General features: G+C 31.4%; 1 protein-coding gene across 1 annotated transcript in view; it reads left to right on the forward strand.

Moving 5' to 3' along the window:
* The first annotated feature begins 13,503 nt into the window (after positions 1-13,503).
* The window catches only part of LOC131630489 (uncharacterized), a 36,424-nt gene continuing 27,923 nt past the window's right edge, over positions 13,504-22,004 (forward strand). Inside the window, exon 1 of the mRNA XM_058901264.1 lies at positions 13,504-13,635. Coding sequence (XP_058757247.1) covers positions 13,504-13,635 — 132 coding nt within the window. The remainder of the gene's footprint in view (positions 13,636-22,004) is intronic.

Consider the following 22,004-nt stretch of genomic DNA (forward strand, 5'->3'; position numbering starts at 1 on the left):
TAACAGCGCTTTTTACTAGAAGCGCTTTAGTAGGTGTGCTGCTAAAACTTAAATTTGGCGTAGTGGATGCAGTGACGTGGGTGAAGTGATCTACTAGATTAATACTTTGACACTCAGGTCAGTTTGTGAGGAAGAAGAATGAGGTGAAATTTAATTTGAAACTTATTACCTTAGTTTGGCACCTTCTCTCTCTCTCTCTATATATATATATATATATATGGAAATAACAAACTTGCTATTTGTTAGGAATAAAATGTGTAGGATTGCTGGATGAACTTGCAGTTGATATCTTTTGTGATCACTAGGAGGATAATTCTTGTGTGCTAACAAGATCCAAAAAGGAAGGTGGTCCCTCTACGGTGGTCGGTAGGGGTCAATATGACAAGCTCAGAACAGTTTCCCCCAATGCCTTTGTTCGTGCGTAACAAGGTGAGGGTTTGATTATGTCAGCATCAGATGTCGGCCACTCTTTCAATAATCTTTAGATGGGCGATAGAGAAAAGTTTCAGCTTCTTGGGGCTTTATGCATTTAATGCCTCATGCCTCAAAACATCTTTTTGGAAGTATCATCATTACAGTTCTTTGAAACCGTATTGACTTTCGCTAGAATCCCATGTATGACTTCCCACCCACTGCCAACGAGGTCTAATTCTTTTTCTTCTAAAGATTGTTAAACCCCTCACTTGGACAAAGATTTCTATTTTTTGTTTGGGCCTGCTCCGAGTGAAGAACTATCTACTTGGATTAGTATACCCATAGTGTTTTTGCTGCTTTGGCGCTTGGTGGAGTTGGCCATTGGGAAGTTCTTTGGTTCAACCAGCATCATTCTGAGAAGCAACAGTTGATGAGATTTTTCACGATATGAAGCTCTAGCGAGATAAATACTTGTAAGAAATAAAGAAGGCTTCTACCTCTCTTACTGGGGTGGAAAATGCTTTACTTCCCCTAAACCTTTTTGGTCCTCTCTTCGACCAGGTGATTCGTCTGGTAAAGACTGTATGGAAGAAGAATGAAACTTTGACTTCTATCTGGGGAAGTTTTTCATCTTCTCATGAGAATTTAGACACTACGCCAAATTTAAGCTGTAGCAGCGCAGCTACTAAAGCGCTTTTAGCAAAAGCGCTCTCGTAGGGCTCGCTAAAAACAAAATTAATAAACAAGGAAAAATGATGCAAAAAAAGCGCTCTGGTAGGGGGAGTTATGAGAGCGCTTTTAAAAAGCACTCTGGTAGGGGGGTATGAGAGCGCTTTTAAAAAGCGCTCTGGTAGGGGGGTTATGAAAGCGCTTTTAAAAGCGCTCTTATAGGGTGGGTGCTACGAAAGCGCTTTTGGGATAAAAGCGCTCTGGTAGGGGGTGTTATTAAAGCGCTTTTGAAAAGCGCTCTGGTAGCCCATTTAAAAAATTATATATTTTACAAACACACGCGTTTTGTTTCAGATCTTTCTTCTTCCTTCGTTGCTCCGCCGTCCTCTCTCCGAAACCCTAGCAACCTCCGCCGTTCTTCTTCCTTTCAGATCCAAAACACACGAGTTTATGGTGAGTTGAGGTTCGTGTTGTTGCTGAGTTCGGTTTCGATTCTGAATCTACAAACCAAAACCGGGTGAGACCTTTCTGAGTTTATTTCTTATTCTCTCTTCCTCTCTCAAATTTCTGAAGGGTTTGTTTGATTAGGAAAGTGATGAACAAATGTTTGGGTTTGATGAATGTTTGTCTGGTTATGTTTGATGATGATTTGTGAATGGTTTTGTTTCTGATGAATGGTTTGCGTGTATGAGAAAGATGAACAATTAGGGTTTTGGTTAGTGTTTGCGGCTGTGTATTGTGATTGTTGTTGGATGAATATGAACAATGTATTTACAGTTTCTGGAGAGGTTTTTCGAAGATGATGAACATAATTTTTTTTAGGGTTTTTGGTTGTTGGCTCTACGGCTGATTTTTTTTAGGGTTTTTGGTTGTTGGCTCAATTGACTTGTTCTTTTATCAAAAACTATTTTTATGTGCATGTGGTTGTTAATTGATTTCTTATAAATTGGTTTCTGTTCTGGTATAGCACTATTTTTATTAACTATTTTGTCTTTTGTTCGGAGATGAGGAAATTTTTGGTTGATAGAGAAAATATTGAGAATGTGAATGTTGTGTAAATAATCACGTTTTTCTATTGTAGGTTGAGCTTCAAACAGTGGATGGACTGGTAAAGGATAGAACACAATGTGCCCCTGCCGATTATGTTCCACAGAATATGAATCAAGTAATGTACCCCGAAGTCTTCTGTGGCAGGATCGTTCGGGGTACAGTTATTTGATTCATATTCTGTGACACAATACAACATAGCTCAGGTGACTACTGGTTCTCCACTAAAGCATCAATACAACATAGCTCCAGATAATACAGGAAGCGTACATTGGTTGCATAAGAACTCGGAAGTTGTTTCCCATTTAGTTGTTTTGGTTTAGAAATATGTGAATTGGTTTAGTTGTTTTGGTTTAGAAATATGTATATATGTATTTTGATTTACATTAATGGTATATAATATAATACTTTTTTTGTATATAATCGATATCGATTATAATGGTATATATCGATTTGAAATGATAAATTATAGGTTCATGAAAAAATACTGCCAAAAAATAGTAAATTACAGGTTCTAAAATATTGCTGCCAAAAGTGCAGGTTTAGAAATAATAAAAAGCATAAAAATAAAAAAAAAAACGCAACATACGAAAGCGCTTTTGAAAAAAGCGCTCTTATAGGGGTGCCTACCAGAGCGCTTTTTCCTGAAAAGCGCTCTTAAAGGGGGGCCTACAAGAGCGCTTTTTCCAGAAAAGCGCTCTTATAGGGGGGGCCTACCAGAGCGCTTTTAAAAGCGCTTTCGTAGCCTATGCCAGCGCTGGCTTTGGCAGCGCTTTAAAGCGCTATTAAAGGCCAAAAAAAGCGCTTTTAAAAGCCTTGCGCGTTGTAGTGAGAGTCTTTGCGCCTTTATAATACTTTTCTAATTCAACAACCGACTGATTGTACGAGCGTTAACCTTGAGGATATTTCACAATTGTTTGAGAATTCTTTGCAATAAGTGGAGCATTTTCACCGTATTTGATTGTCTCGAAGGAGAAAATTCAGCCAGATCATATACTCAAAGATGGAGACATCATTTCTCTATGGAAGTAGTCTTGTAGGCCCTCATTTTTTTGTGAACTTCGTGTACAATACACTATAATGCTAGCATATGTATATAGATACAATCATTTTTTAATAAAATTCTATTGCCTTACTTTGTACCAGTTCGAGGTGTGCCTGTTGGATCCTAAGTGCACAGCTCTAGATCTTTACAAACTTACGAGGTCTTCCCTCGAAGTTAATTTTACGTGAAGTTCTTTTTGAGTTTGGTTTCATTATGCAAAACAACATGGTGCGGAAGGGACACATGTGAAACCTGGTGTTCCAACAAGTGTGCTGCAATTGGTTCCATTCATCTATGCAATGATTGATTAATTACCCATGATTCCGGAAACACGATCATCGACCTGTGATTCTTGAAAACACGATCAAGAACCTAACCGGAGCTCTAGATACCAATTTGTTAGTGCGTGAAACACTTTTTGTGAGGAGAGAAAGAGAGAGAATAAAGAAATGAGGATTGATATTATTGAATGATAAAAACTGAATTACATGATGTTGATTTATATACAACTAACTAACTTGTATACTAAGAAAGAAGCCCTAAGTCCTAATTAAATTTGGGCTTGAACAACTCAACTTGGATTATACTCTCAGCAAATAACAAACATAGATGTTATTGCACACCCATTGCTTTTCAAGTTCAATAGTTTTGTACACATCCAATTTCTGATATAACATAAAAAAGGTTAGATATATAACACATAATGATTTCTGATATAACATAATAATGATGCTGGTTTCACACCCTTGGAGTAATTTTTTTCGCACTTGCAGTCCATTCCAAAGATTTGTTTCAAGTTTTTTTTTTTAAATTTCACTATTTTCATGGAAAATACTTTCATTATCAATGTTTGAGTTTTACAAGATAGCGTCCAATATATATAGTGGTTGTGTTCTCCTTCTAATTGGATGAAGAGGGTTTCTTGTGGATTGATGTGTTGCCAATATCTTGAGTGTTGTTACTTTATGAATGTAGGGCATAGATTCATTATAGGTTAACTGAGTAACTATACCTCTCATGTTCTGACAAAAATCAAAGAGAAAGGTTATTTCTATTTTAATTAAAAAATAAATTAAAATAGGGACTTTTCACTCGATTTTATAAAAGAACTGAGGTAATATATTACTTGCAAATAAATGGTAAAAGGTGGAAAAAAAATTAAAAGTAACATGTATTGTTTCTTTTTTTTTCCATTTGTTTATCATTCACCACTTTCTTTATATGCTACAATATTCAAACAAATGACTAATATTCAAACAACATGGTGCGGAAGGGACACATGTGAAACAACAACATTGCTTGCAATTTATAGTATGTTTAGAAATAAATTTCTCTATGTTGTCAACAGAGGAAAACAATAAATTATGGAGTGTTTTTCTTTATCGACAACATAGAAAGGTTATTCTAAAATATAACAATGGCCTTGCAAAAGGTGAAAACAACAACAACAACATATCAACAACAAAAACACCATTATGTGAGATAGATTGCAAGAGCATAAAAATATTTTGTTCAAGGTTGGTGTTAGAAGAACAAAATACAACACTGAACCTTGAAGATTTATTATGTCTTACAATCCATTCCAAAGAATGATGTGTACGAGTTTGGAGCGGTATATATGAATTAGGTTTAAGGTAAAACTTAACTAACGAGTGCTTTTACAGTAAAATATAATTATTTGATTATTAAAAAAAATTGAAGGAATAGATAATGTATTTTACAAATAAAAAATAAAATAAAAAGTAAGGTACCACTTTTGAAGAAATAAAAATATAAAATGCACTTGTTGGAATTCGAAATATGTTATGAATTAGTTTTCCTCTCGATTATATCCAAAAATTGAGGAAATAAATGGTCATTTTTAAATAAAAAAAATATGATACCTCATAGAATTATACCTTATTTTTTATTGGGTGAAGTGATAATTTTATCATGAAATGAATTTTTTTTATAATAGTAATAGTGTCTACCATTATTTCATTCATTTACAGAAAATACATAATTATTAGATGAAAAATATTTCTTGTACTATTTTTATTGGTTTAATTTCATTTGTATTCATAAACCTTATGTTATGTTTCTTTAATCATGTTATTAATTTTATATTACTAAGGAAACTTGCCGCCGGTGAATATAGAAACGTAAATGACAAACTTTTGTCTTAAGTAAATAAGAAAATATATAGAAAAAATATTTGAATGAGGAAATCAAATTTGCTTTAAAATAAGAGGAATGTTATTGGTGCATCAGTTTTTTGACACTGTAATAACACCGTACTTTAAAGGCTCATTATGAGTGTAGCACATATTTCAACACAACTAAAAAGATGTTAATATAAATAGAAAAGTAGGTGATATAACATGCAAATACGGTGTAGGTATCGTTTTGGATATGTAAGTTGTTTTATTTTTTATTTTTTGTTAATAAGGAGGGCAAAAGTCTAAAGAAAAGAAAGATTACAATATGGTTCTCCTAACAATGGAGATTCCTAGAATGTCGAAATTTACCAAATGTCTAATGAAAACTGGAAATTCCTCACCAAAAATAAGAAAATTTCCAGTAGTAGTATCAAATTTGGCTAACGCATTCGCACATCGATTCATTTCTCTATAACTATGAATCACCTTGATATCTTCAAACATCTTCATGATTTCCAAAATTTGTTTCACCAGTGAATGACTATCCAAGTCCAACGCTCTTCCTGACTGAATCATGTCAATGATTGAGGTAGAATCGACATGCACTTCTACTTTGTGATATTCCAAACCTTTTGCAAGATTTAGCCCAGCAAAGATACCCTAGAGCTCGGCTTTAACAATGTTACAGCTTCCTAGGAATTTGGAAAAACCTCCCTTGCAGCCTCCCTGATTATCCTTGATGACGCCGCTACATCCGGCCACATTTCCATCTTTGCAAGCACCGTCTGTATTGATCTTCACCCATCCAGCTTCCGGTGGTTTCCATTTTATCTGCTCCGTTGTATATTCCTTCCCAACGGCTACTGATTTGTTCTTCAGACTAGTAGCATAAACATCCACTTTATTCTGCACATGCGCACCAGGCTGATCCGGCCTATTGCAGTTATCATTGTTAACTTCTTTATTTCTCAAATACCAATTGCTATAACATCCTACTACCCACATACTCGTCCCTTTATGATTCATGGAGTATAAATCAAATTTAATTCTATCTGGAACCATATGCAACCATGTTTTCCTCGCTTTTGGGAAATCCCTTAGATCATGGAGTGTCGATTCTTTGACTCTACCATTAATACTGCACTCGGCTATACCAAGGCCTTTCACACTCTTACTGTAGTTGGTTAGCAGTCGGTCATGAAAAACCAGCTAGATGAAACACCACACTCTTTCTTGGACTCTCATCTTCCAGATCTTTCTCCTTCTACTGTCATCATTAGTTCCACCTTTTATTGATAATTTCTCATAACTTTTTCTGACAGAGAAATGCTCCTTATGAAACCTGCAAACAAAAACATATTATCCCCGTAATCGTTACCGGGTGGTAAGACATAGTTCATATTAAGCAAGATATCATTTGGAAGCTAACTTTGGAGAATCCTCCAATTCCATTCCCCTTCTTGATTCACTATATCTTTAACTTTCACATTTTCAAGCTCGATAGGGATCGACACGTCCAGATTCTGCACTAAGGTTGTTTTATCAATCCAGCAATTGGACCATGCATTAATGTTAAAACCATTTCTGATACTCCAACACCCAAGATTCCTATTGTCTTTGTCGATCTTGACAATGTCTCACCATAGTTTAGAGTCCCTTCCCTTACTGCTTAGCTCATTGGTATGATGTTGATTGTATTTTTTCCTTAGTACTTCGCACCAGAGATCATTACTGTTATTATGAAACTGCCACACCAATTTTATGAAGCAAGCAATATTCATCTGCTCTAATTTCCTGAGCCCTAACCCCCTTCATCCTTCGAGCTTGACAGAATCCATGCGAACTGTATGGAGCTTTTTCTTAATTGTAGTATCTCCCCAAATGAAATTCCTCTACATTCTTTGAATCTCTTCAATACATGCCTTTGGAAGCAAATCTGGCATCATAGGGTAAATAGGGACTGCTTCCATCACACTCTTTGTTAGTATTAACCATCAAGCGAATGAAAGATTATTCGCTTTCCATCTGGTCATATTCGAGGCTAGTTGATCTATCAAGTATTGATAATCATTTCTTTGTCCATCTTTTAGCATCCTAATCATATTATTATTATAACAAGTGAGGGATTGTTGTAATTTATGAGTATTAATTACAATGGGTATGTTAAAAAATGTCAATAAAGGTGGAAGTGAGTAAATGCTAACAAATGCATGACAAGTAGTCCCACATAGAAATATTTACTCACATTGAAAGCCTTTATAAAGAGTTAAGTTCATTAACTCAATAAAAATACAAAAGAGAATAAAGTGCCACATGGACAAGTATTATGTAACTTTTCTCCTCCATAGAACCCCTCGCTAGTATCGCCACCGACGACACAGGCTCTAGGTCTGAGGGCGTGGACGTAGAGATGCTAGTGGCGACTAGTAGGAGGCACTTGAGCACTTAGGTACGACCCATCGGAGCAATCGGGCTACTCGCCTCATTATGAGGTGGCATCGTGGCCCTCTAGCGGCCGACCCTTGGTTGACATATAATCATTGCTATTGTTTTGGTCGTTGCTTATATTTTGAATTTTCAATTCAAAAATGGCAACACTCCGTGAAGTGTTGCAGAATAAAAACATGCAACTCTTGAAATTTGTAACTTTTGGTAAAAATATTACTGAAAAGATATTGTTTCATCCAGGGTTGCTACCTTGTGAAACAATACAAATGTGGTTTATAAATACTTCATTCCGAATTTAGAAAATCACGATAACAAACGCATATCCTTTAGAATAAATTCCAGACATTCTTCGCTACATTGAAGTTTTCATTCGTCTTGCGTAAATTCAAGAAGGATAAATTATCCTGAGTATTCCTGCATCAAAACTCTAAGACATTTGAGAGTTCTTAAAATACTATCAGAAAAATGTTTCGTTCAAGACTCAAGCCTGAATTCATTCAATTTTGAAGCGTTATCTAACATATACAAGCGACGATAGATCAACCTTGTTCATGACTAAGCTTTCACAATGTACGAAACAAAACAGCGGGTACATATGAACGAAACGAATTGTTTTATTTAAAAATAAATATTAATAAAATTGTTACCTCAAATATTTATAAATCCGACATAAATATATGCCAAGGATTTTAGGTTTGATTCCCAACTTCTGATATTTAATGTTATATATGGAACTAAAAAGGCGTCATTATGTTTTCTAGATTTTACGTCGGATATGTTACCTTGATTTTTATGAAAACTGAGATAAATAAATTCACTCCATTTTTTATTCTTTTGACGACCAAAAAGGCGCATTTTTTATATATTTTACGTCGGCTAATCTACCTCGGTTTTTTAAGTTTAACCGACATAAAGTTTCTTTTAATTTTGACTCCCATGTCCATCTAATTCAATTTTCGATCCCTAACGAAAGAACACTTTTTCTCCAAGGAGATTAGCCAACGAAAGAACACTTCTTCTCAAAGGAGCTTAGCCAACGAAATAACACTTCTTCTCCAAGGAGCTTCGCGATATATTCTTGTTGTTCTTGTTGTTCTCCATTACTGTTGTTTTTGTTGTTCTTTGCGCATTGTTTTATTTTTGTTGTCGTTCTTCTTGTTGTTGAGAACCTATATTTTTGTATTTTTTTATTTTATTTTCAGAAGCTTTATTTGATTATGGATCGTACTTTGAGGAAATCCAATAGATTAAGTAGCGATTATGAGAAAGGATTGTTACAATTTATTGATTTCGCGGATAAAAATCTTCCTAACAACAATGAGATTTTTTGGCGTCCTTGTATGAATTGCTATAATAAACAAAAACATCCAAGGGATGTTATATTCAGTCATTGTGGTTGTGATGAAATTACTAAAAATTACACAAAATGGGTATGGCATGATGAAGGGATAAAAAAGAGACATTTGTCACAAACAATTGAAATGATGAATGAATGAATGAATGATAATCTAGAAAACATCATTCGTGATATTGGAGTCGATGCATTCAAGAAAGATAATATGATAAATACTTTGCGAAGAGACATGGAAGATTCGTTGTTCCCGGGATGTAAAGGTTTTACAATATTATCAGTTGTGTTAAGACTGTTTAGTCTTAAGGCAAGAAGTGGCTGGACGAATAAAAGTTTTACTGAATTGCTTAAATTGTTGAAAGAAATGCTTCCTGAAGGTAACACGTTGTCAAATCGTACTTATGAGGTGAATAAGATATTGTGTCCAAATGGGTTTGGACAATGTCAAAATACATGCTTGTCATAACGATTGCATCTTATATAAGAAAGAGTTTGAAAACTTGAAGGAGTGCCCGAGGTATGGGGTGCCGCGCTATAAATAAAAGGACAACGGTGTTGATGATGATGATGGTGTAACTAGCAAGGGTGTTCATGTCAAGATGATATGGTACCTGCCGATAATTCCAAGGTTCAAGAGATTTTTTGCTAATGTTAGTGACACAAAGAATACTAGATGACATGTAGATGAAAGAGTGTGTAATGGAAAAATTCGTCATGTAGTTGATTCATTGCAATGGAAGAAAATTAATTCCTTGTTTCCAAATTTTGCTAATAAACCGAGGAACCTTAGGCTTGGACTTTCCACTGATGGAATGAACCCTTTTGGTAATTTGAGTACTAATCCTATGTCATTTCTTGTTCTTCTCTTAATTTACAACCTATCTTCATGGTTATGCATGAATCGCAAGTATATGATGCTATCAATGATGATTTCGGGTTCAAAACAACCAGGAAACGATATAAATGTTTATTTATCCCTATTGATTGAAGATTTAAGAAATTTGCTGGAGAAAGGTGTTGATGTTAATGATGCGTATACAGGTGATAAATTTAAGTTGAGTGTCATGTTGTTTTGCACAATCAATGACTTTCCTGCATACGGTAATTTATCTGGGTACATCGTCAAGGGTCATACAATGTGCCCTATGTGTGAAGTAGATACATGTCACCACCAATTACCAAAAGGAAAAAATATAGTTTATCTTGGGCATCAAAGATTTATAAGACCTAATCATCTGTATCATAGAATGCACAAGGCTTTTAATGGAGAGCAATAGTATGGTATCGCTCCAAAACCTTTAACCGAAAAGGGAGTTTATAGAAGATAACAACACATTAAAGTTGTTTTTGGAAAGAAACAAAAAAAACCCGTGGAGAAAAATTCTTGGAAAAAGAGGTCGGTGTTCTTTGATCTTTCATATTGGTCAAGTCTTGATGCAAGACATTATCTTGATGTGATGCATGTGGAAAAAAATGTATGTGATAGTTTGATTGGAACACTTTTCAACATTAAAGGCAAGACAAAAGATACTAAAATATCCCGCGAAGATATGTTTGTAATGGGTATACAGCAAGAATTAGCCCCAAAAGAAGTAAGAAATATAACCTATTTGCCCCTAGCATGTCACACTCTGTCTAAAAAAGAAAAAAAAGAAGTTTTTGCGATTGTTTGCAGGGTATCAAAGTTTCCCAATGATACTCATCAAATATGAAGAAACTTGTGTCAGAGAACAATCACAAATTATTTGGCTTAAAATCTCATGATTGTCATGTCTTTATGCAATAAATTCTGTCAGTGGTTATCCTGACATCGTACCAAGAAATGTAAGGGTGACTATAACCAGATTGTGCTTATTCTTCAATGCTATATGTAGTAAAGTTATAGATCCTGGAAATTTAGATGAATTGGAACACGAAGCTGCAATTATCTTGTGTAGAAATTGATGAATTAGGATTCACAAGGGTTGATCTTCGAAAGGCAACTTACAAGAACGAACCATTCATCATGGCAAATCAAGCAAAACAAGTTTTTAATGTCACTGATCCATCTAACACTAGATGGTCAATTGTTCTTCAAGGAAAACATATTCCCGATAATACTGATGAAAATCAAGATTTTAACTATGATACTCCTTGTTTGGCTACACGTGAAAGTCAATCATCTGAAGAAAATGATTTAGATGATGTGCATGCTATTCGTCGTTATCATGAAGAGGGCATATGGGAAAACTGTAAGTAAATAGTTTTTTTGCTTTTGTTTCTTAATCAATTGTTTTAGTTTTGATATAAAATTTTAAAGTGCGTGCCATTTTGAGTTTGCATTTGGTGTTAATCAATGAGTAGTTCTGTTTCAGATTGAGGAATGGGTAAAATGTACAATGTCTATGTTTCAGGAATCTGTAAAATATGGTTTTGTATTATGTAATATGGTTTTGTAATTCAGGTGCAGACGATAGTTGAAAAAATAATAATAAAACCATAATCACTCTCTAAAATAAATCGAGATAAGAATATTGGGCGCGCCATCCAGTTATGAAAATAATAAAAATGCTGACGTTGGGAATCGAATCCACGTGCAGTTAACTTAAGCTCTCGACGTTTTTATAACTGAGGTGATAAGTAGTATCCTTTTATGACGCTCTTGCTTACCTACCTCGCTTTTGTAACCGACATCAAACACATTTCGCGTCCGTCGTTACATGTGTTTTTTGTAGTAGTGTCACACATCACTTCGAAGCAATCATCAGACATTCATATTATATCATATATGATTCATGCCATGAAGATTCGACTAAATTTTACGTTAACTATCGACTACCTAACACAACTTTCATATTTTTATCCGAGTTTGATAGCAAGGCTATATTTATTTATTTATTTTAGTTTGTTAGCCAGCTTGTGAAGATTTTTTTTAATAACTAACTTTTAAAAGAAAATACAAAACAAACTCATATTTTAAAAAAATTACCCTAATAACTATGTTTGGGGGTGTTTTACACGTAGGCGCCATCTCACATGGCGCTTCTAAATTTCTTTAAAACGTTTTTTAGTTACCTGCGAATTAACCTATAGAATATTTTAATGTTTGGTCTGCAGGTAAATTAGTAGGTAACAATAAATCCGCAGATAAATTTGTAGGTAAATTTGTCAGTAACTGAAAAATTTTAAAAAAAATATAAGAGGTGTCATGTGAAATGGCGTTTACGTGTAAAACAAATCAAACATGGTTATTGAAATAATTTTTTTGAAATACGTATTTGTTATGTATTTTTTGAAGTTGGTTGTTAAAAAAAATCTTCACATGTCTTTAATTTGTTTATTGTTGCTTTATTTGATGAATATCATGCCGGCAAAAACTTTACTAACCTAATCATCCACTAATATTAAAAGCAACCTATTAAGTCCCTAAAAATCTAATAATTGATAGATGAAAACAAGACACGTGTAAAATGGGTTTACAGTCATGCACTATTGCTTTCACGTTCTAGCTGGTAACATATTTTATCTTTATTGAATGGCAAGTGATTCATATTTAAAATGTTATATATAGTTAGGAAAAGAATGGCTTACATTTGATCAAACAGCTATTGCGCTATATTTCTTATATCTTTTGACTGTCACGCTGAACAGTGGAGTTCAAAGGTCTCCTAACTGCTAAACCAAGTGACAAGTGTAAAATTATGATCTTTGAGAATGAAACGTATCTAGATTCACAATATTATATGTGAGTTTCACTTGCTTTTCCAGCTTGTTTGTTCGATGGTACAAATGAATGAATAGAAAATAACATAGGAGAAAAGTGATACATGTTTGAAGAATTTTGTCAATGCATACTATTTTGAAAAATCATATTTTAAATAAGTTAAATACTATAAACAATGTGACATTTTTAATTTTAATATAATTTTAATTGTTTTTTAGCATATCAAAAGTTTGACCTATCTTCTAAACTTTTGTTGTCCGGAATAGATGAATTAGTGATTCAATGTGACTGGAACAAAAGTCTCGAATTAATTAGGTTTTGTTTTGGGTTGGTCATTGCTAGCCAGCCGACAACTCTAAAGAATTTGTAATCATTCTAAAATCTTCTCAGTATATGAGGATTCTATTCCTGATGATCACAAAAGATCTCAACTGCATTCACATCCAACAGCTCTATGTAATTCAGTCATATAGAACATTGACATCGTCTATGGAAATTGACTTTTGATTCTTGTGCTTTCCACGATTTCATGTTCACTCTCTGATTCGTAACTTCGTAACCTTCTTAGATTTCCGAATTAAGAGCATTCAGTATTGAACACAAGACTTGTCACGTTCGATCCAATCAAGCATCACTTCAATTTAAATTCCTTGAATTTTTCGATCTCTAATTCCTACTATTCCAAGTGATGGCTGGATCCAAAGCTACTCGTTATGTTGTTGCTCGAGAAGTTGTCGTTGTTGCTGCAATTCAAGCATTGATCAATCAACCACCTATACCTCCACCTTCTAAGAAAAATGTTGCAAATCCAAAAGTGGAGGTTTTGTTGCATCCAGATCTAGTCCAACCTCCTTAAGAAATTGGATTTGTCCAATTGCTTCTGATTGGGCTTGCTTCCGATAGGACTTCAAGTTCCAACTCCAATTGCACAACCTAAAGTCTTTTCTGGGTTCTAATTACGGTAAGCAAACCTTGGAGTGCAAGGTGCTAATGAGCTGTTGACCCCCATGTACAACATCGTTCAACATCATAATTCGCGGGCAATAGAGGAAAGTTTGTTACGGGTTGAAAAAATCATTTACAACGATCCTCCATGAGGAAACATTATTCAGGAGGCCGTATTAAGGAGAACTCATATTGTCGTCCTTGATCTGAGCGCGAAAAATAAAGACAAAGCTCATAAATTAAGAAATTACCATAGGAGTAGGAAACCTCAAAGTCCTCCACAAAGCCGTGAGGGGGACCGAGGTAGGTATGCCCCTACCCCAAATCAAATAGAAAACTGACCAGCAAAGGTTCATCTAAAGCATTCCCCGCGCACTAGGATTTTGGAAAGCAAAATATCAAAATCCATGGAAAAGTCGCCCAAGTTAAGTGAATACCATGGAAGGGAAGATTCGAACGAGCATGTGCAGTTCGTCAATGAGATGTTGAACTTATATAGTGCTGATGAAGCATCTAAATTCGATTTGTGCACCCTGACCCTGGTTGGACCATCCAGACTATGGTTCAATGGTTTATCTGATGGGTGCATTAACTCATGGATTGATTTGTGTGACAGTGTCTCCGTACACTTTACTGTCTAGAAGCGACTACCGGATACCGAAGCTAGTTTAAGCGAGATTATCCAAGGGAAGTATGAAAGTTTCATTCTTACATTAATCAATATACGCAAGTTGCTATTGAATTCGAGGGAGCCAAAGAAGGCTTTATGGGTTGGATCTTCGAAAATGGCCTTCTGAGAGACCATCCATTCAGATTGAAGATAGGAAGGAAGAATATGCAAACCACTCAAGAGATGATGAGCATGACCAAGTCTTACATGATCCTATAAGAGAAACTGAACACATGTTTCGATAATCCTGCTTCCGTCGAGACCTACTTCATCCGCCCGATAGGAAAAGACCTGGAAAGTTAAAGAAACATAAACTATGGTAGAGAAAACTCATTTGAGGTGGAGCTTCCTACTAGTTTTACTAAAGATGATGATGAAGTTAAGGCTCTCACTTTTAGTTCTAGAGAGGGGAAACCTATAGTGTCTCTAGATTATCAGTTGGTACGTGATAGACTGAGAAGGGAGGTTATACAATGGGTTAAGTTGTTATTTTCTAAATTAGAAGGGAGAAGGGAGACTATACTATATGTTTACATTGATCTTAGTTGTTATGCTCTGAATGTGGTTGAAGGGTAGCAAGAATCAGAACCAAAGGACTTCAAGAAAGCATTTGTAAGTAAAGATAGTAAAAAAAATAGGTTAAGTTGGTGAATGATGTGATGCATTCATTGATGAAGAACTAAAAATAAAAGTTTGTAAGACTACCTAAGAAACAAAGGGTGCTTATATGTAAGTGGGATTTCAAGAATAATAAAGGTATTACGGGGTTTGAATAATCAAGGTTTACGGTAAGTATCATAGAAAATGGTTTCAATCATGTGGAGGAATATCTTATAGTGAAATATTTTCACTTGTGGTAAAAAATTCTTTTGTAAGGTTACTTTTGGAAATTATAATCAATATGATCTTGAATTGTGACAGGTGGATGTCAAAATGACTTTTATACATTGAGACTTTTGTAGACATATTTAAGAGAAATGAGGAAGTCATTCTCTACCTATCTTATATATGATAATGATATCTTGATGGCAAGCTCTATCAATGGAGAGATGTGTTAGCTCAAGGAGAATTTGAGATGAAAAATATTGGTGAAGCTAAGAGGATCCTAGGGATGGATATAATGAGAAACTGTAAAAAAAAAAGTGAATTTTCTTGTCTCAATATAGTTACTTGAAGAAAGTGATGGAGTGATTTAGAATGTAAGATGCTAAGCCATCAATACACCTTTGAATCATCAGACTAAGGTTTCGGTTATGCATTGTCCTCAAACCTAAGAAGAGAAGAAGATGATGAAGAGTGTTTCCTATTCAAGTAGGGTTGGAAGCATCATGTATGACATGGTTTGTAGTTGACCTAATGTAGCATATGGAATCAGAATGGTTTGACCATGTTTTCAAGAATTTTAAAAAAAAGAAAGCGTGAGACTACTTTAAACATTTTTTTAAAGATAAGCATAAAGGAAAATTTGTGAGATTGAATTCTAGGAAGAGACAACATTCCAACAAGAAAATCATTGATCGTTATAAACTTGCTTATCCAATCTCATCATAATGTACTCTTTAGTTTCTTTCTTGTTAAACCATGTAAACTATACACCTTGAGTTAACATATGAGTCAACAAACAAGAATCAGACCAAGCTTTGAGAACATCACATACTAAATAAGATGCATTAATGAATTTTAGTCAACAATAAAAAAATTAATGCTTTTTCATTTTTCGACTTGAATTTCCTTTGAGTAGGTTTTTCAGGATTGATGGGAAGATTAAAAGGAGTGACGACGGTCTATTCCTCAACCGTCGCAGCCCTAGATTTGTATTTCCTCTTGAAAATCTTCTGAGTGGGTTTAAGGTTTGGTAATATGACTAAAATGAATCACAACAGTTTATTACTCAACTATCGTAGCCTTAAATATGTGTTTGAGACAGATGGTTCTATAAACCATCACAATCCATGTTTGTTTTGCGCATCGTTAGAGAGGACAATTTTAAAATCGTCACAGACCATGTTTCTTCGTTTAAGTTTTGCGCATTGTCAGGGAGGGTGCTTCAAAATCGTCAGAGCCTAGGACGTTGTCCAAAACTCTTAATTCCTTTCAGTCTAGTGATTAAAAAAATGAGTAATAATTTTCTGTCTCCACATTTAATTACTTATTAGTTTTAACCATTTGAGTATATATATATATATATATATATATATATATATATATATATGTATATATATATATATATATATGTATATATATATATATATATGTATATATATATATATATGTATATATGTATATATATATATATATGTATATATATATATATGTATATATATATGTATATACATATATATATATATATATATATATGTATATACATATATATACATGTACATATATATACATGTATACATGTACATATATATATATATATATATATATATATATATATATATATATATATATACATATATATATACATATATATATACATATATATATACATATATATATACATATATATATACATATATATATATATATATATATATATATATATATATATATATATATATATATATATATATATATATATGTATATATATATATATGTATATATATATATATGTATATATTTATACATGTACATATTTATACATGTACATATATATACATGTACATATATATATATATACATATATATATATATATATATATATATATATATATATATATATATATATATATATATATATATAAACAAAACAAAAATTGAAGTTTTGAAAACTTTTTTGTTTATTTATATAATTTAGTGATGAAGATATTTTCAGTCACCTTTATGAATTAAATTTGAAAAGATTCAAAATCTTTTAGTAGGTTTGTGGTGGTGGCCGCATGCAGAATTTTAAATATGAAACAGAACAGGATAGATAACACTTTTTTAACTCATGGATAGATAACAGTTTAAGAGTATATGTTATCCCGTTTGAATTTGATACCACTAATTAAAATTTACTTTCGTCTCTTCCATGATTAGCACTAATTAATTGTGTTGCATAGTATTTAAAATTGAACAATTTTATTTCTCTATCATTATTAATTTTTCATGAATATTATTTTACTAGTAATTATATGGATAAGTTACAAATGATAGTGAAATTTAAATTCAAAAATAAGTTATCTTTTTTATGAAAATTTAATATACGGTTCGAGAATTGTATACCGCAGGATCAATCTCTCTATTGGTTATGAATGATTTTTTTTTTTTACAAATTTCTCTATCATTATTAATGTCATATAAATATTTTTTATCAAATAAAAGTATGAATGGTTGAAGATGATCAAATAATTAAGAAAATGAATTATAAATTAGAAAATAAAATAGTTTTTTTCAAAAAAAATTCAAAATTTTAATTCAAGAATTAAAGAATCAATCTCCTCTTCCACTTAAAATTTAATTAAAAAAATAATATTAAAACTAATAATAATTTCATATGACTATCACAATATTTTTTTTAATATTTTTTTTTTTTGAAACTTATACAAATGTACCGAAAATCATATTACTTTTAATAAAATTTATTTATTAGATTTAAATATATATATATATATATATATATATATATATATATATATATATATATATATATATATATATATATATATATATATATATATATATATTTAAAATATAAGTAAGTTTTCTTTTGTTCATAATGATAACATAATATATAGATACTAGATAGAATGTGATTTGTTGTCGTGTTTAGAAAGTAGATGCAATTATGAAATAAGGCTCAGGTGGATTCAACAACAGTGTCTTTAACTTAGCTCTACATTAGTTTACACAAAGTTTTTTTTTTCTTAATTATCCAAACTTTTGGCAAAGCGGGTTTTCAAATTTTAAAATGATCTTAAAGATACAACCAAAGTCTCCATCTAGTCCTCGACTTGTTTTGTTGTGTTAAAAAAGTGCATGTGCGTTCCACAATATTTCCAAAAAAGAAGGACAAATATCAACCGTAAACATAAACATACTTATAATCATCGTGTTTCATGTGTGGAATATTGTAGGATATTGATTTCGTGCACACATATATGCTTTAACTCGTAGATGTCTTATATATTAAAGAAATATTAAATATATTTAATTTATTTGAAAAAACTGTAGTTAGTTTAAATTAAATTTTATATGATTAATCTATAAACTAAATTTTAAATTATTTTGACTTATATTTTTCAGCTACCAATAATAATAATAATTAAGTTTTACTAGTATTTTTTTAAAATTTTATTTTAAATGGGACGTTACAAGGTCAACCTACTAAATGGTTGGTGTGACTACGAAAAGTTTCAAGCATACTATTTTTCTTGTTCACATGTTATCGCTGTATGTTTCAGGATGTGCCAAGACGCCTATGCTCTTTTGTCAAAAGTGTACAAGGTCGCAAATTATTTGGTGTTTACGGCACAAGCTTTCCAATGTTACTATAGGATAAATATTGGCCCACTTATGAAGGAGATCAACTTTGCCAAATTAAATCTAAAAACGAGAAAGACGGTCCAGTGAGCACAGGAATTAGAATAGAAATGGACACCATTAGAGAGAAAATGTGAATTTTGTCGTCTTCCTAGTCACAATCGAAGTCGGTGTCCCAGTGTTGGAACTAGTAATAATTAACTTTCTATTTTATTGTCAAGTATCATTTTTCAGATTACAATCAAGCTTCTCAATTATTTGAATCATTACTAATTAAGTTTTTTCCATAGATAAATGTCGTTTTTTGAACACAAAGATCTTTCGCATTTAATATAAATAACAAGAATCTAGATAATACAAAACAAACAACAACAAGTCTAAAAAAATAACACACACAGCAGATATCAAAACAGATAAAAATACTTAACCACAACATTTCTAATTGATTATAACAACCAAACTAATGTCGTTTACTCAAAAGATCATTTCTCTAACATCCTTATCATATATATATATATATATATATATATATATATATATATATATATATATATATATATATATTTATATATATTTATATTTATATTTATATTTATATTTATATTTATATTTATATTTATATATATATATATATATATTTATATTTATATTTATATTTATATATATATATATATATATATGTATTTATATATTTATATATATATATATATATATATATATATATATATATATATATATATATATATATATATATATATATATATATATATATACACATGGGAGCATATCAAGTGAGAACATTTTACTTGATATGCTCCCATATATATATATATATATATATATATATATATATATATATATATATATATATATATATATATATATATATATATATATATATATATATATATATATATTTATATTTATATTTATAAAATGCTCTCATCTCTCATTATAAAATGCATTCACTTGATATGCTCCCACGTATACATGAGAGCATATCAAGTGAGTGCATTTTATAATGAGAGATGAGAGCATTTTTATATATATATATATATATATATATATATATATATATATATATATATATATATATATATATATATATATATAATTTTAAAGCTTAAAAAATAATCATAACCAAACAACTTTAACTTTATTTTAAAAGCTCTTATTTTTAACTTTAACTTTAAAGTAATTTTTAAGACATAAAAAAGCTGGATCAAACGAAGTCTTATATTGGATATTTTTATCTAAAAAGTTGGTATAACATGGCAATTTACAATTACAGATATATTTATATTATAATTAAAGTATATTTACTTTTTAATTTTTTTTTACCGTATAACCTAGCCGTCTTAGGAGCAGAACATGTCGATTAAAGAGTCAACTTGGGTCAAACGCGCGTCGTCAACAAATCATGCACTACGTAAAAGACATGTGATGATTATCTGGCATAAAAACAGCAGCAAAAAGAAAAAGGGTTTCGTAAGGTCCTGATTTTTCTTAGTGCTACACTACCTTACCTTCCTCAGTTCAGAATTATTTATGCTTTAAAATTTGAAATCCATACGTGTGTTCAATTTTGTGGTTCGAACTGCACAGCTGGCTCTATCATATTTTCATCATTCACCAACAATATATGATTGATTGATATTTTGTATAACAATAGATATTTTTAAGATGCAAAATGTGAAAATATTTATTTTTGTGAGGTTGATAAGGCTATAAAAAATAGAATTGGGTTGTATATATGAATGATTGCATGTAGGGCAAAGCACGTGGACGGATACCTAGAATAGTCTAGAATTTAGTAAAAGGGTGACCGTTGGATGAGTTCATGAGTGGAATGAAAATTGACCTATTCCGTACTACTAGCTAATATACTCGAAATATCGTCATTGATCTCATCTAACCTTACGTGCTTTCTAAGACACATTCTTGAATCTGAATGACTAGATATTTGTTGCCTAAATTATTTTGATACCAAGATACTAGTGTGGCTAAATCCAGATAGATCTACTTACGCACCCTAATTAATGGAGCATTCGTTGAATGCCTCTCAATTATGAACTCATAATTTCCCTTCTCTTTAGGTAAACATATACATTACTCCCTCCGTCCCAAAATAAGTGTCACATTTACTTTTTAGGTTCATTGAATATTTAATGTATCTAGTCTGTATAGAGACCAGATACATTAAATATTCAATGAATCTAAAAAGTAAATGTGACACTTATTTTGGGACAGAGGGAGTATTCTACTAGTGCAAAAGCTAACAAAGCAGCTTTTAATGAAACAAGACAATCTCCAAAAGACAAAAGACAAATTGTGAGTCTTACATTTAGACAAGTGAGTTCTGATTTTTTTTTCAATAATCAATATTAAAAAATTTATTTTCAATGACCGAAAAATTTTAATAACTGTAGTGATTGAAGTAGTCACCAAAATTTAATAATATTCATGAGTCAATATTAAGGGATCACAAAATCGGTCATTAAAATAAATTATTCACCGATTTAGAATTAAAATTTTGTGACCACCCATTCGGTCATGAAAAAATGTTTTTATATATAATTTAGTTTATATATAAAAATTAAAGATCGAAATTTCGGTCACTAATATATTTTTATTTCTATTTTTAATTTTCTTTATTATGTTACTATTTCCTTTTATTTTTTTTAAAAAAATTTAATTCTCTTTTAATTTTTAATTTTTACAATATTTTTATTTATTTTATTATTTTAACAAAATAATATATTTATATAAAAATATATGTATATATAAGTTTAAATATAAAATATAATATTGGTGTAATAGCAATGTCTTATTAAGATATGTGGAGGTCATGAGTTTGATTTTTAGATATCACAACTTTTAATTTTATTTTACAAAAATGATCATTAAATTTCAATCACTAAATTTTGGTCACTAAATTCGTTGTATTCTAATAATGAATTTTCAAAATATTTCAACAAAATTGTTCCCACTTTACAATTCAAAAATCATGCATTTTATTTATATAAAAATTATTTACATTAATCTAAATCAACATACTCGTGTGATTAATTTTAAATAAACTCAAATATTAGGAGATAAGTCGTTA

The sequence above is a fragment of the Vicia villosa genome, unplaced genomic scaffold (assembly GCF_029867415.1).
Source record: "Vicia villosa cultivar HV-30 ecotype Madison, WI unplaced genomic scaffold, Vvil1.0 ctg.000685F_1_1, whole genome shotgun sequence".
Lineage (NCBI taxonomy): Eukaryota > Viridiplantae > Streptophyta > Magnoliopsida > Fabales > Fabaceae > Vicia > Vicia villosa.